The sequence below is a fragment of the Rhopilema esculentum genome, chromosome 13 (assembly GCF_057945365.1).
Source record: "Rhopilema esculentum isolate cy_ngs chromosome 13, ASM5794536v1, whole genome shotgun sequence".
Lineage (NCBI taxonomy): Eukaryota > Metazoa > Cnidaria > Scyphozoa > Rhizostomeae > Rhizostomatidae > Rhopilema > Rhopilema esculentum.
Genome location: NC_142827.1, coordinates 3,623,452 through 3,640,169, shown reverse-complemented (window position 1 = coordinate 3,640,169; position 16,718 = coordinate 3,623,452). Strand labels below are relative to the sequence as shown.

General features: G+C 37.6%; 2 protein-coding genes across 4 annotated transcripts in view; one reads left to right on the top strand and one right to left on the bottom strand.

Annotated features, from left to right (window-relative positions):
- The window catches only part of LOC135692149 (cytochrome c oxidase assembly protein COX19), a 76,869-nt gene that overhangs the window by 34,063 nt on the left and 26,088 nt on the right, over positions 1–16,718 (top strand). The window contains exon 3 of one of the 3 annotated variants that reach the window (XM_089112082.1): positions 4,161–4,266. The exons of 1 other annotated variant lie outside the window; for it this stretch is intronic. In XM_089112082.1, the coding sequence (XP_088968208.1) occupies positions 4,161–4,242 (82 nt within the window). In that variant the 3' untranslated portion in view covers positions 4,243–4,266. Of the gene's footprint in view, positions 1–4,160; positions 4,286–16,718 lie in introns of those variants that run through there. One more of the 3 variants, XM_065210196.2, reaches the window with a different exon arrangement.
- Positions 12,035–14,790, bottom strand: LOC148958604 (uncharacterized). The gene is made up of 3 exons (XM_089112130.1): positions 13,452–14,790; positions 12,679–12,888; positions 12,035–12,569 (listed from the first exon to the last, which is right to left on the bottom strand). The coding sequence occupies exons 1-3, from the start codon at positions 13,478–13,480 to the stop codon at positions 12,317–12,319; spliced, it is 492 nt and encodes a 163-aa protein (XP_088968256.1). The 5' UTR covers positions 13,481–14,790; the 3' UTR covers positions 12,035–12,316.

Below are 16,718 nucleotides of genomic sequence, written 5' to 3'. Positions count from 1 at the left end.
TGTAAACTCTCTTCAAATTGTATTCTAAACGGAATGTGGGTTTAAACTTGGTTTCCAAACCCAATTGTGAGTCAGCCCGGATTGAGTCAACTGCCAACTCTGATTCTTTCTTGAATAATTTTGAAAGGTTTTCTGCCGAACGTTACGTTTCTTTTCACTTACATTTTTACCTCCCCTTCCTTTCTCTTCCTGTTTTCTCCCATTGTTTCTACTGATTTCCTTCTCATTTCTTCAGCTTTTTCCATTTCTGCTGTTTGTTTTTCTTTAACTTGCTGGGATGCTGCTTCCTGATCAGCAATTGCTGCATCAAAAAGCTCCCTTATCTTGCAAGGAGAACATGTTTTTCTGTGTGCTCAGGGTTAATTCCACTTGCACTCTCTTCTCTTCTATTTTTGGACTTTTTGTTAATGAAAATATGCTGGAAGCGATCTCTCACTGCTCTGCAGGATACACCAAATTTTGGCCTTTCTACCTGCGAGGAATTATCCACAGTTTTTCTCCACCCATCTCTCCTCGGCCCACCAGGACACGGCGAAATTTCCCGGTACGCCCTTGCTTCGAGTTAAATTTTTCATGAAACGTTCGAAAGGCAATTAGCAATATTCGTACAGAACTAAAATTGATTACAACCATCAATTGACCTCTCGAAAGAACGTTTGCATAAAAAGTTAGCCGTGGTTATGGTTTCGGCGTCATAGATTTTACAGTTTAGTTTAGCTTCACCATTAAATTGAGAAAAACTATACCAATGATGTATGAAATTGTCACCAGTTTTTGCTAATTCCTCGTAATTGTATAATTTATTGAATGGTATTGACTTCGAAGTATTGAATTTTGGGATTTGTGAAAATGTCTATTTGCGGCTATCCCAGATTCCTGCTTTGATCAAAAAATGTGAATTTTCCTCGTCAGTTCGATATAGAGTTCATGTATTGTAATTCTCGTATAACCATCGGAAAGACTCTCTTATCAAAACTTAAAACAAAGCGAAATGCCCAGAACCAAAATCAAAACATCTCCTGTAAATGTCAGCATTGCTGTAAATTTCGTAATTTGATCGTGTCGAAGATAAAATATTCAGTAATAATTTATCAGTTGCCCTATCATGCTCTGGGCATCTAGCAGAAGCTCACTTAACTTAACTAAAATAAAGATAAAGAGCCTAATAAAACTTTTTAGTTAATAGATCACCTTTCTTCAAACAGACCCAACAACCTCTGTAATGTATCAGTCGTAAAAGTCGGTATTATAGACCACTTTATGACATACGATATTAGAAAATTAAACGCTAGAGTTCATGTCAATGACGTGAAATTTAAGACAGAGTCACGCAGTTTGAAAAATTATGACCGTGACTCTTTCCTTAATGACTTGCGTAGTATTGACTGGGGGATGGCTATGTCCTGTAGATCGGATGACCCTAATAGGATGGCTAGCAATTTCTACGATCTCTTTCTCGCTGTCTTGGATGTGCATGCCCCGTTGAAAAAAGGACCGCTAAGACGGGGCATGCACATGTACCATGGATTTCTCCAAGCATCAAGAATTCGATGTGCGAGAGAGACCTTATTAAGAGACGGGCTGAGAGAGATCCAGCACTATGGCCAAGAGATAAGTAGCTTCGAAGCAAGGGGCGATCTGGCGTCACAATCGCAGGGTGACTAGAAAACTGAAGGGCCCGGTTTTGGGCGTGGCGGGAAAAATTGAGCCACACCCACTAAAAATGTGGCTTAGAATACGATTGATTCAAGAAAATTTGATAATAAAGCAATACGCTAAACAGCAGCAGTATATCGACTTTGATTCGTAACTTCGGACCCAATTGGATCCATACCTTTCCTCTCGTGAAAACAGGCTTTAAAATCCCACGTAGAATTAAGAATAAAGATCAAAACTTATTTAAATTCTCAGAGTTTCAACTCTTTTCGAAGAAGTGCAAATGAATCAGCAAATTGGCCAATGACTTGCTCGTAATCAAGTGGAAAGTTTTCTTTTCTTTTGAAATTATCAGTAGCGCTGAATAATCTTTCAAAGGAAACTTGGGTGCAGCTAAGTGTCATCAAGCATTTATACGCGCTGTAGAGGGAAGGGTATGCTGCTAGGCGCATGTTGTATTCACTAAATTTTTTATAAAAACCAGTAAATTTAGGTTCAGGCTGACTGTTCTTAATTTTCGCAAAAATCCGAGGGTGGATTGTCCTTAATTTGTTCTTAAATTAATAGGGTGTAAGCAATGCGATTGCTAGCTTTTTCGCTCTTGGGAGGTGTTCAGGCATTATTTGCCAACAAAGTGAGTGAGACAGCCTTCATTTGACGACAAGATTGAATATTCACCGACAAGCAACCACACATGGCTAAAAATCGTCGTTTTGGGATAAAATGTTGTTCAAAAATGCATTAAACATGTTCCTAATTTGATCTCAACTTTTCACCAGTTTTGATGCTCATATTCTTATAAAATTGTTATATATGATGAAAGATATAAATATATTAAAAAAATTATAATGATCGTCGGTACAAAGTTTTGAATGCGCAGGGTATGCACAGTTGGCAAGCTTTTACCCTTTTGATAAAGGGTGTCGATGTCGACTTTGAGGTTTTTTCTCTCTTTGTGAAACCCCACCTTGAAAGTCACAGTTTTCCTTTCCATATGTTTCTTTTCTAAGAGCTTGTTCCTTCAGATCATCTGTTTTCAGGATCTCTATTTCTACCAGTTGTTGTTTTCACTTGATCGATAAGCTGCTGGTAGCAATTTGCAAATGCCAGCAATTCTGACATTCTGTGAACTTGAAATCTTGAAAAAAGGCTCTTAATGCTCTTTTGCTTCCTCTTTGTGCCAACAAATCTTCTTAGCATTGTTAAATCCTGATACAGATCTCTGAGACCAGATGATAGTGACGACCCCTTGTTATCTCTCTTCTGAATTTCCTGTTTTGAATTTTACGTTATTTTCATTTACTGAAGCCCCCACTCCCAATAATTGCAGCCTAAGCCTTATGTCCTGTATAACAGTGTACTAATTGGAAATAAATACAATGAGCAGCCGCAACCACTCCCCCCCCCCCAATATGAATTTCGTTCCCATAGCACTGTCTCTGACAGTCAGATACCCTGGGCATCAGAACCACATAAATTAGAGAGCGGAAATAGAAGATGAGAGTACGCGCATTCGCTTCTCTGCTTGGCATTCTGTTTACGCGCTCGAAATTTTGTGGCTCTGGGACCCAGGGTACACGTAAGATTGAACACATGGCTGAAATAACGGAAACCAGGGTTTGGGTGGTTTGAAGCGCATGTACTGGACTTAAATCGCAATATAATCAGTCTAGGGCATTAAGTATTTGACATTAAGTTAAAAAATTTTCTCCAACGCGGAAAGGCCCGTAAATTTTTTGTACACAGGGCCCGGGTGGCGATCACTTTGCCACCTGGGCCAGACCGCCCCTGACCACACTCGTTGCTTGTAATTATTCTTCAGCACAATGATTCCCTCCCCGTATCTTTAGGCCTATAAAATACCTTCTGGGTACACTTTCACGACAAAGATTTCTAATTTGTCCTTACCAAGAGGAAAGAACTTTAATTCATATCAAATTTCTTTTCTACAACTTCAGTTGACAAACTAAATATAAAACATTTGCACTGTCCCATTCATGCCATATTAGGTTCTAAACGACAGACAGAAAAATTCAAGTATTATATATCTGAAATGGTCTTTATTATTGGGTAATAGACTTAAAAAGTTTTTTCTAATCTATATGAAGATAAAAATTGCAAACACAAACTTTTTCAATTCATAAAAACACGACAAGCCACTGCCATATTCCCCCTGTAACTGCGTAAACTAAAAGAGCCATAATTTTTAAAATTCTCTTCAAAAACCCCAAAATATTGTTATGTGTTGTTGATTTATATTTCCTCTAACTACCTGCATCAGAATAGGCACTGAAATAGTTGTGAGCCACGAAAAAATCATTCATTAAAACAAGCAATTTTCCATACTGAACCCTATTGCAGCTCGCTTTTTGCCACTATTTAAAATGGCGGAAGTTAAAAAAATTGCCTCACTCGGCAGTACGCAGCATAACCCGAGTTAGACATCTAGCGCCTACAGAGCTTCTATATCATTGCATGTAGTTATGTATTTATTACCATTTTAGAGACCTCATGAGCCAAGAAGATTTTCGAAGGTTGGGGTTTAAGGAAGAAGAAAGTGGCAACCAAGACAGCAGGGATTCTTAACAAGTCTTCAAAAGTCTGCAACCAGTAAGTTGCAGTTGTATTTTTCACAGGAGTGCCTTTTCATTCACTATGCCGAGTCTTCAATTATCATAGTACATTCTTAGCTTGCTTTAGTGATTCTTGTATTCACCAATGTCGCATCATGTTTGTCATGCGTTTTTGAAACTTTTTTCCAAAAACGGAGAACTGGATACAGTGCATGATTTCCTTCTCAAAAGATGCCTAACAGTCTCAATATATGTAGAAATGTATACCGCTTAAAGGTATGGAAAATATTCCCTAATCACACTGGCAAATAATTATAATGTCTAGTCCTATAATTTCTACTGTGAGGACTCTACTGTTGTGATATAGGATGTTAGGTCAGTGTCTCTGCTATATTTTCTGTTGTTTTGGAACATTATTTAGAACAATGGGTTTGATTTCAAAGAATCCCCTATACATTCTTTCTTTTGTTTTACTTTCGATGCTCATCATCTTGGTGAAAAACAAATTCTAAGCATATAGAATTTATGTTCTCACTTTCTTACTAACAAAGAGCAATAGAAAGATGGATTAAATGAAACTTAATCACGTTCAGTATGTGAAAGAAGGTCGCCTTTTTTGGTGCCCTTGGCTCTTTTTGGTACAGTTGGCACTATTGTGGAGATTGGGTTCATTGTAGCATTGTACTACATTTTGTTTTTTTATACGGCCAATATAATAAGCTCTTAAGTGTGCATTGGCCTCGAGTATGTAAAATTTATGTTGGCTTAGTTTCTTCCTCGCACGTTGCAAGACAACCTGATTTTGGATTGTGGAGAGCAAAGTCTTCAGCGTTGCGTTGCGTTCCCTTGCGTTGCGTTGCGTTGCGTTGCGTCCCGTTGCGTTGCGATGTTCGGTTTTTTCCCTAGTTACGGTTCTTATCGCTGGAAGTTGGTTAGATCGTTTTAGGCTCTTCCCTCTTGAATTTTATTTAAAACAAATTCATATTCTTGAACAGGGTCAGGACAAGTCTTCTTGAAAAATTCATACCTTTTGCTAAGCATCGAGACGTTGATGCTAGAGTTTGTAAGACATTTAGCTTCTTTGCAAATATTGAGGATGATTTTATTGTAGGAAATTTTCGTGCTACAAAAGGAAATATTCCGAAACCTTGAAAAAATCTAACTCTTCTGATTCTACTAATCTTGAAAAGGCTATCTTGAAAACATGGAATATGGAACATTGCAAGGTTAGAATATTGGAATGTGTTTTCTATAACCGATATAACTACATGCTAACAAGTACATTTGTATTCAATTTGGGTTCGTTATTACTTCATTAATGTCTCTCATATCAAGTCTTGGCTTTGCATACTTCGCTGTGGGTGAACCAATTGGCAGGGTTGGAATCTTTCGGATCTTGCTCCAAGATCTAGGGTTGACTTAAGTTCGTTGGTTTTTTCCTCGCCTCGGATATTTTTGGCACAAACACCTTGGCAAACAATCTTTGATATTTTTGAATCGGTTTGAATCTATTTTTGACTTTATTTAATATTATATACTTGAAAATGGCTTTGAAAAAGCGAACATTTGAGTAAACTAAAGCTTTTTGTCAGAGTTTAAAACGTCAGAACATGGATTGAAAACTCTACGCTAGGAAATATATACACCCTTTTGTGGATCGAAATAGGCCAATCAGAAACACGAGCACATGACTGTTCAGGTTTACCAATCAGTGCCGTTTGCCTATTGAGAATGTTACAAATGGAGTCGTTATAGTTTTTTGCACAATCTGGGTTTTTCAGTAAATACTGCTCGATAGCAGAGTCGCAGGTTTTAGTTGTACTTTTAGATCTGCAAAACCGAGGTGGCTGTTCTCTTTGGGGACGAGTTTTGTTTCTAATATTTGACATAACATGTTCTTTTATTCTATCCTCCAATCTTTGGGTAGTGCGTCCTACGTACAATCACTGCCAAAATTACTTGGAACACCTAACACTTTGGGCTGTGCTTTTCTATTTTTCATTTGTTTTCTTGAATACTACCACTTCCGCCCCCCCTTTCCCCCCAAAACAATGTTGAAAGTATAGGGGGAGAGGGGGATGGCTGAATTTACCTTTGAAAACCCTAGTTAGTGTTCCAAGACTTTTGGCAGTGATTGTCTGAAGACAATTTCGAAAACCAATGGTTATGACAGGAAAAGTTGGTCTTACTATAGGGTTTTCGATGGTGCTGAATTCATTGGTGCAAATAAAAATTCGAAATTTTTACTCGCAATGTAGTTTTTGGGGGGTGTGGGGGTGGGAGAGGCCTGTATAGAGGGCTTCTACGGTTGACTCTGCAGCTTTCTCTTATAGCAATGATATACTTCAATTTTTTGTTAATATCATCACAACTATCATTATTTAACAAACCTTAGCACAGAATGATTGGATAGAATAAAATTACCATGTAAAAAGCAAAAACAGTACACTGCAGAACTTTTTAAGAAATGTGTTTTACAAGCAACTTCCGTTCTTTACGGCTCTATTTATTAATTGAAGAAGATGAAATACGTAGGTTTTTCTATAAATAAGTAACTTTATATGATGTTGAATAAAATGCTAGTAGGAGATTCAAATGACTCGTCTTCATTTATCATAACCCTTCCAAAACATTCCAAAACCATGCAGGACTTGAATTGAAAGCACGCTCCTTCGCATTTACGCGTGGCAACAAGGTAGTGCTCAAAGATACCCCCATCCTACCCTCTTCATTTCTGTTCTTTCTTTGTCTCACTAATGCAAAATAATGTGTGTCAATTATGTTTCTGTGTCCGTCATTATCAACGTATGCGAGGAATTAGGAGAGCCTTCGTTCCCAAATGTGAATGCTGTGTAGTATGAGAATGTCTACTGCCCACGGTTAACAGTCGCGGTCTACACTTTTTAAAATGTTTATAAAAATCGTACTGTTCAATAAAAATAGACGATAGTTTGCCAGCATGTGTGCAATGTGTTTTTACAGGTGTCTGTAGCCTTTCAGCTTCATTCCAGTTACAAAACTCCAGAAATGCAGGAAAATGTCCACGGTTAACACTTTTCTGAAGAAGGAATTTCAAGAACTCAAGATCTTTTCTCGTTTCAAGTGTTAACCGTGGGATTTTTCTAAAATCTTGCCGTTTTCATCACGGAATTCATGCAAAACCTAGTCCTACATGTAAGTTGAATTATGACACACCTTTGTGGTAAATTTGGGGGCAAAAATGCTGTTGACCATAGAGAAAACTGCAAAAAGCCTCCACGGTTAACAGTACGGTCTACAGTTTCTCATATCTGTGAACGACAGTGGGCTTGCGGGGCCTTGCCTCTGACAAGGATGCATTTTGCATTGGGTGATGAAATGTGTTTTGGTATGCTAAATGACAGGCAAACAAAAGCAGCAAGTTATTATTGTTGAAATAATCGGTCCAGCGCTTTTATGGATAAAAAAGAGGGAGGCACAGTCATGGTTGCAATGGCATTTTGGCAAAACAGTGAAAGCAGAAACGGAGCCTTTACTTGGCGTGCAACTAAAACTGGAATTTTAGGGCGCAGAAGTATGAGTGGACGTCAGTTGTATTTTAGCTCTTTTAAAGGCCAACGTGGAATCGTAGATAAGCCTGTTGAGAGCTCATTTGCGGGGAAAACAGGGTTCTTCTCTACGAGTTTGATATGTTCCTTGAAAATTGCCATTTGGGCAGTGAAATGCATAGGAACAACTTGTGACAGCGGCAGCTTGTAAATTCGTGGTAAAATCATGGCAGCTACCCAACATAATTCTTAAATAAGACTTTTTCTACAATTTTAGAAATGCAAAAGAAAAATCGACTTTCATCTTTTAAAATTGCACCCTTTCTTTTTTCAAGTATTTTACTAGCTGCTACCCTGTAATCATGTATTTCTTCTGTCCCATTATTTTATTAATGTTCAAATATCCATGAAGTTTCAAATAATTTAAAAATGTCATTTTGACCATTCTGATCAGAAATCAATTTTAATTTTCTCAATTTATACCATTTTTGAAACATGGTACCTAGTTCTATGAGGGTAGCTTACCCCAGCCCCTGAAAACAAAGAATACCCCCATATCTCCTTATTAGTAATACGTACGGTTCTGAAAATGCCGTAAATGGACTCAGCACCATCGAAAACCTATGGGTAGACATAACATGTGATAGTGTATCTGATAAGCTTCAAATTTCCATTCAGACAATCACTGCCAAAATTACTTGGAACACCTAACACTTTGGGCTGTGCTTTTCTATTTTTCATTTGTTTTCTTGAATACTACCACTTCCGCCCCCCCTTTCCCCCCAAAACAATGTTGAAAGTATAGAAAAATATCAAACAATCCACAAGAAAAAGCGTACTCCATAACCTCTCTCTTTTTTCTAAAGTAAATCAACATTGTTCCTAGGGGGAGAGGGGGATGGCTGAATTTACCTTTGAAAACCCTAGTTAGTGTTCCAAGACTTTTGGCAGTGATTGTAGCTAGAATCACAATGGCACGTAAAATTCGTATACAACGGAACTCTTTCGTTTGGTAGGAACGCAATCCTTTTGAATGGAGGGACGAGCCTTTTTTGTACCATAAACAATGCATGGATTTACGGCAAAGAAAGAATTTTTGACGGCCTGTTTTATCTGTTTTCCAAACGCAAGGAACTGTTCCCGATCCAAGGTAGTTTTCAGATAGACGGGGCACTTTTGAGGATCAAATTTTATGTCAGCCGAGAAATTTCCTATCTTCACCTCAATGTAAACTGAATTTAACATGCTCTGGATAGCCGTTCTCCAGAAAAATCTTTTTTAGTTGTTCAAGTTCCGAGTCGAGTTTAGACTTGGAACAAATCATCAGTGCCCTATCTTTAAGCGTTTGGATGAGGCTGATTTTTCTTTGTTCTGGGCAAAATTAAGCCAATCGAGTGTATAACCCCTAAAATGTGGGTTTACGGTATACACTTTTAAGAAATCCACCAACCAAAACATCTAGAAATGGCAAGGAGTTATTTTCTTCCTTTTCAAATGTAAACTGTAGGGCTGGGTGAAGGCCATTGAGGCGTTTTAGGAAAGTATCACACCATAGTGATCACACTCAGCCTCTGTTTTGAAGATGGTATATATGTCCTACACGTCTCGAAAATAGACACCTGGCTTTTGGTCAGTGGCAAATCCAGAGCAAACTTGAAGGAGGGGAAGTTGGTAGTGGGGGCGCTGAAAAATTTTCAAAAATTGATGACGAGAGAGCGCTGTATATAACTATGAATCCTTGATACGCCGTTTTGAATAATTTTGAAGAACAGGGTCCAAAACTTCAGAAAGCCATTTAGCCAATTCATGTTGTGCTGAGCCAATCATAAACAAGATGGGTCTATGTGAAACATTCGGCTTGTGTATTTTAGGGAGGCCATACATTTGTGGACCTTGCGAACCTGTGGGTCTTATCCTATCGTAAACTTCGTTAGTCAACACTTTTGAGTTAACCAGCTCCAAAAGGCGTTTTTGAAGTTTCCGCTCTAGCTTGGCCGTTTTATCCTTTGTTTCGACGTCACCGTGTTTTTCGAACTTTTCCTTATCGATTAGAATATTCTTCATTTTTTTGGATGTAGTCCTTTTTGTTCAAAATAATCACTCCTGACCCTTTATCGGGCTTTGTAATAAAGATGTCATTATTAGACCATAGAGATTTGAATGCTTGAAAATGTTCTCTATGCAAAAGAAAATCTGAGTGGTCGATGGGAGAGCTACTGTAAGCGTACGCCAAATCGCTTAGTCGGCACTGATTGGTCAATCTTAATATTCATGTGCTCGCGTTTCTGATTGGCCTATTTCGATCCACAACTGGGTATATATATTTCCTAGCGTAGAGTTTTCATCTATGTTCCGAGGTTTTAAACTCAGAAGAGTGTCAGACGAAAAGCTTTAGTTTACTAAATGTTTGCTTTTTTCAATGCCATTTTCAAGAAGAAGATTCTACCTCACCCTGTCGTATAATTGCTACTTACCTACCAACAATTGTAACATATCTACATAAATGTAGCAATTAACCTTTCACAATAAAGCACTAAAGTATGAATTTGGAATATATACATGCACAACAGCAGCATATAAGTCTGTTTATCTCCATATTCTGAAAGAATAAGACACGCCATATTTTTGCCGGGAAATATCATTTCTGTAACCTTATGAATAAAATGTTTTGGCTCCGCCCCTGTTGAGAAATTATTGCTAGCTAAGTGGACTTTAGAAAAGGTTGCCTTTGATTAGAAAAAAATGGTTAGGTCTGTTGATACATTTTTGGCCAAATTCCTTTGAAAAAGGATGTTTCGTCGACCATGCGTAGACATTTAGATATAGACATGAATGAAAAGAATGCTTCTTTGGCAGCAGATGTTTATTGCAAGGAACATTACACGAGACGGTCAAAAGAAAAGCAAATGTATAAGGGTATAGAAAAGGAAAAAGAAGTAGTAAGGGCTTCTTGAGGGCACATGCTGCTCCTGAATTTGTTTAAAGTGCCAAACAAAAGAGGTACCCTTGTGGTACTAGAATCAGAAAGGGGGCACTACTCCAAGCACATAAAAACTAATTGTGATCTTGATGTCACTATCAACATTGTTCTGATCCACCAAAAAGACTGTCATGTATAGAGAGGAACAAAGTTTTCCCTTCAACACACCCTTATGGCCCAGCCTCCACTGCAGACCATCTGATGGGCTCCATCTATTCCCCTGCCCCAAAAAGAAAACCCACACAATTTATAGATGGATTTGCCCACCATTTTTAGATGTCTCTCATCCAGGCTTTATCGTTTCACTACAATGCAACTGCTATACCAGACTGTAAATTGGCAACCCATAGCTGACAACGAAACAATGACAAACTGATAATAAATAACGTCAATTTGAAAATAACTCTAAGCTATCTATTATATTGGCTAAAATTAAACTATTTGATGTTATTTTATGTTTATTTAAATTTTAAGCTATTAATGAGGAAGAACTTGATATTACTTTTACTGTTATTTTAAAGTTAAGTTTAATAATCTAATTCCAAATGCAAAATGATATAACGATAACAAAAGAATAATTTGTAATTAAGGAAATTGAGATTGCTCTTAATATACGTAAGTGGCCTAGCCAAAATGTTTAGCAAATTGAAATACCAATAAAAATTAATATAAAATAAGACATAAACACAATAAATTTTACTGTGCAAGGAAGGGTTGCAGTCTAGAAAGAAACAAAGATACAACATAAAAACAGCATTTTCTCAATACAGGGATTGAGAAAGGATAGCGGATAGAATCGAAAGTAAAAGGGAAGGATAGGTCCAGATAAAGTTAGAGTTAGAAAAATGATAGGAGACGAAAGAAGATGCAGATACAACAACAGAAACAGTTTAACGCAAGATAAAAAAGAAAGTCACTAGAAATGAAAGATGCAGGAAGAGAAGAGTGTTACACGTTACAACATAAAACAAGCACGACACTACAAAGCATTTACTAGAGCTACACAAGCAAGGTTTAAGTTGGTGAAGCGTCAATAATACACTTCTAGATACCATCTGAACGTTTACTTGTTTGACTAAAGTAAAGCCTAAATTATAGGACATATAAACACAACAAGGAAGATATGCTAAATCTGTATAGCTGGCATTATTGCATTTGTCGTGAAACTTTCAGCCTTTCAATGAGATGACATCTGATGGCCTGCTAGTTGGTCCCCCTTTCTACTTTCAAAAAACGTTATCACATTGCTATGTTGAATAAAAGTTGGATCAGGCTTTTCAATGGGGTACCATAGAAGGCAATGGGGCCAGCAGCACTCTGTGCCACTATTAGACACAGAATGCTGACAAGGTGCGTTGAAGGTGCATATTTTGTTCCTCTCGGCATATTTGCTGGGTAGACGAACGACAGGAAGTCTTGAAATGACTGAGCCATGCATGCCTCGGTCATTTCAAAACTAGTTGACGTTCTTCTGCCCAGCAAATACACGGGTTATTCTTCTTGGTGGATCAGAACAAACGATTTAACTGGGGACATGACATCACAGATAAGTGATTGGATTGTGCCCCCTCTCCATGTTTCTAGAAAAGTGTGCCCCAGAAATTGAGTATCAGTGTGCCCTTAAGAGGCCCTATCTGCTTCATGAAAATACACAACAAGGGTAGATTTTTGCTAGGGGAAAAAATATGGAATCTCATCTGCTGCCATTTTTTATTTTTTAATGTTTTTTCTTCATCTTTAAACTTCTGTACTTGATTTGCCCATCCAGCAAGTGTACGAAATGCCACAGCTCTCCAAACTTTTACAGCTATAGCATTCTCCTCTCCCTGAAATCTGAAATGAAAAAGATTGTTTTTACTTGAATTCATTGCAGTCTTTTCTGCTAAAAGAGTATCAATGCATTGTGAAGGCAGTGCGAAACTTAGTAATAAATATTACCTACCTTTCATTTAAGAAGAAAGCCTTTTTTAAACCCACAAAAGCCCCGCGAGTTTTGCTTCCCTGTATTCTTTGTTGAACCTTTGGTTGTGTTTTCGCTGCTCTTCTTGCTTTGATTGCCATCTGCAAGTTGGCTAGAAGAAGCCTGTGCTTTCTCCTTCTCAGCGGCCTGTGCTGCTGCTGCTTCGGCCTCTTCTTCCTCTTGAAGTTGAGCCTAAAGTTGACATTGGTATGTATTTTATATGTTATAAATTGATATTTGTTTCTAGAATTCTAAGCTTTGGTATATCTTTTCAACATGTCTGAATTTGTCTCTTTTAGCACATAAGGTGACATTAAGGAAAGTTTTTGGAAAAAATCTGAGTTCCATTGTGTTATTTAACAAGTAAAGAAAAACGAATCATAACTTTTTTTCAGTCTTCTTACAACTTCCATGAAAAATCAAAAGCATATGTTCGCCATCAGAAGAGGCTATTTTTACACATAATTTATGCAATTTGTTAAGGGGGAAAACAACTGGATGCATACTTGAATTTAGATTATATTGGATCAAGAACATTTGTTAAGAAATTTTGAATCGGTAACAATTGCCCTTCTCTGTTGAACATTGCTCCTCTCTCAGGCTCCGAACTTTCCAGTTAGCTTTTAATGTAAATTACAGTTAACTTGTTATCTTTTGTTCGTTCAGTAGACAATTAGAATTTCACCCAATTCTGCATGGCTAGCGAGTTATTATCTTTAAATATTGAAGAAAGCTTTTGTGTTGAGAATGCTCACCTCTCGTTGCTCTTCCCGCCAGTTGTCATACCAAAGGTAGGCAGCGTAACCAACCACTCCAAACGTGACTGTTGTTTGGACGACTTTCCAGAACGTGTTCATTTGTAGGTTTTGCAAATAGCCAACGTCTTTGGTACAAATGATTCTTTCTTAATAGATGTTTGTGTTAATTCTGCAACTTCTTTCGTAAATGTTTCCAAATATTTTCTAGTCGAATAAGTAAATAGTCGTGTGCCTGTGCTACTCTCGATGCGAAGACTAATGTGAGACTAAATATCTGCACATTATATTCTTCATTTCTTTCGATATGACGTCATATTAAAGCAACGCGATATAGATAGGAGGTTCATCTTGACGTATGTTGAGAATTAGGTCTCGTTCTCATGATAACAAATTGAGTCAAAATTGTATATACAGATTCTGATTTTTATCCCGTTGCTTTCTATGGTTCCTACATTAGGGCCACAAATTAGGGTGCAGGGAAGAAAAAACTGTAGCCTTTTCTGATGCTTATTCGAGAAGGGAATCTTGGCAGAGCTTTTAAAAAACGTTAGTTGTTTTTGTTGTTCTTCCAGCATTTGTCTTTCTTCTACTACTTTTAACCAAGCATAAAGCTTGAAATGCATCTAAGTCTTCCAGTTTTATGTCGCCTCTTCTTATTGTTCAGTTTACAATGGAAGACATTCAAACTAATTCATTATTTTGAAATTTTAGTCAGTGCAAATCAGTTGAAAGTAAAATCTCGCATGGTTATCGCCACGTCCACAAATTTTCGAATAAAAAACTAGCACATTCATGCCACGCCAATGTATTTTTGCCAAACTTTTCCGATTTTTTTAGATTTTGAAACTTGATGGTTGCTTGAAGCCAAACGAAGCGTGTGTCCTAGAGAAGCTCTTACTACTTACTTACTCTTTTTTATACTCTTTTCCATTATTGAAAATCCTGTGTAATGTTTCTTGGGATAAATGTCTGCTGCCAAAACAGCGGAAAGTACCGACGGAAAAGGTATACTGCAGGCCTGGCGCCAGAAATTACAGAGGCCCAAACCTATTGGTAGCTAGTTGTGTGGCTGCTTTAATTGCTGGTTAATAATCCTGGCCTGCTTGTTATGCCAGTTCGCGACTAGAGCCATTCCTAGCTCGCTGCTCCGGGAGGCCCACCTGAAGCCACAGGATGGTTGAAGGGTCTCTCTCATGCATTCAACTAGCTGCTGGTTCTGACATTGTGAATAAGCCAATCATCTCCAATCTTTTCTCTAAATATGTTTGCCAGAAAAAATCACCTGCACACATTGATGTGGTTTAAAGGATATAAATTTATTGAGAATTTATTGCGTCTAACATACATTTAAAATATTGCATCCAAAGCCATTTGCCTCATCAAAAACCTCACCAAGTCTCTTCAGCCTCTTTCCGATCGACGCTGATCTTGCAATTTTTATAGATTATACCACGATCGTTGCTCTCTGGAGATCAAAGACATGATCCCGGGTCCCCAGGAAAATGTACGCAATACTAGACATTCTAACAGTACTCAACCTTTTCAAGTCTCTTTGTCAAATGCACGAACTCAACTCCACTCTTCCTTTCTACTTAGATCTTGCAAACTTTCTACCTCTTCCTGCTTCCCAAACTCTCAAAACCTGTCTTTATTCCAAACAGAATAAACAAGCTCGATCTTTCCCCTCTCTTTTCCTAATCCCTCCTAATCTCTTTTGCAATTGAATTGAAACATATTTTCTGCTCTCTTACAACCATTTCTTTACCGTGCCTAATCTTCATTTACTGTAATGCATTTTTAACCTGATTTATGTTCACTGTTCTTCAATGTGGTCTGTTATTCATTCCTGAGACTTTTGCCAAAAGAAATGCACAGATATTGTACATAATTGCAATTCTAACTGTCACTTAAATGTCAATATATTTCAAAGGCGATGAAAACTGCTCATTATATTTTGGCAACAAATAATAAATAATTTATAATTTGGATTTCAACAGTTTGGTATTTGATTTACACATTCCTTAGTATAGGAATTGTTTCTTCTACAATTCCTGCCAAATCCTTTCCTGCCAAATTTCTTCTACAATTCCTTGGAATGCCAAGTTGCTAAAGTTTTGTTTATAAAATATGAACGGTTTGGTAATATTGAACGGTTGCGTTCCCTTGCGTCGCGTTGCGATGTTCAGTTCTTTTCCCTAGTTACGGTTCTTATCGCTAGAAGTTGGTGAGATCGTTTTAGGCTCTTCCCTTTGGACTTTCATTTTATTTAAAACGAATTCATATTCTTGAACAGGGTCAGGACAAGTCTTCTTGAAAAATTCATACCTTTTGCTAAGCATCCAGACGTTGATGCTAGAGTTTGTAAGGCATTTAGCTTCTTTGCAAGTATTGAGGATGATTTTATTGTAGGAAATTTTCGTGCTACAAAAGGAAGTATTCCGAAACCTTGAAAAAATCTAACTTTTCTGATTCTACTAATCTTGAAAAGGCTATCTTGAAAGCATGGAATATGGGACATTGGAAGGTTAGAATATTGGAATGTGTTTTCTATAACCGATATATCTACATGCTAACAAGAACATTTGTATGTTCGTTATTACTTCATTAATGTCTCTCATATCAAGTCTTGGCTTTGCATACTTCGCTGTGGGTGAACCAATTGGCAGGGTTGGAATCTTTCGGATCTTGCTCCAAGATCTAGGGTTGACTTAAGTTCGTTGGTTTTTTCCTCGCCTCGGATATTTTTGGCACAAACACCTTGGCAAACAATCTTTGATATTTTTGAATGAGTTTGAATCTATTTTTGATTTTATCGAATATTATATACTTGAAAATGGCTTTGAAAAAAGCAAACATTTGAGTAAACCAAAGCTTTTTGTCGTAGTTAAAAACGTCAGAACATAGATTGAAAACTCTACGCTAGGAAGTATATATTCCCAGTTGTCGATCGAAATAGGCCAATCAGAAACGCGAGCACATGACTGTTCGGGTTGACCAATCAGTGCCGCTTGCCTATTGAGAATGTTACCAATGGAGTCATAAGGTGAAAACGAACTCCTCTCGTCTACACAATAGCGGTTTCGTCGTGCTTATGTAGATAGATTCCAAAAATGCTAGATGGAACGACAATCAGGCTTTACCAATAACCCGAAACACGTCGCCGTTATAGTTTTTTGCACAATCTGGGTTTTCCAGTAAATACTGCACGATAGCAGAATCGCAGGTTTTAGTTGTACTTTTAGATCTGCAAGACCGAGGTGGCTG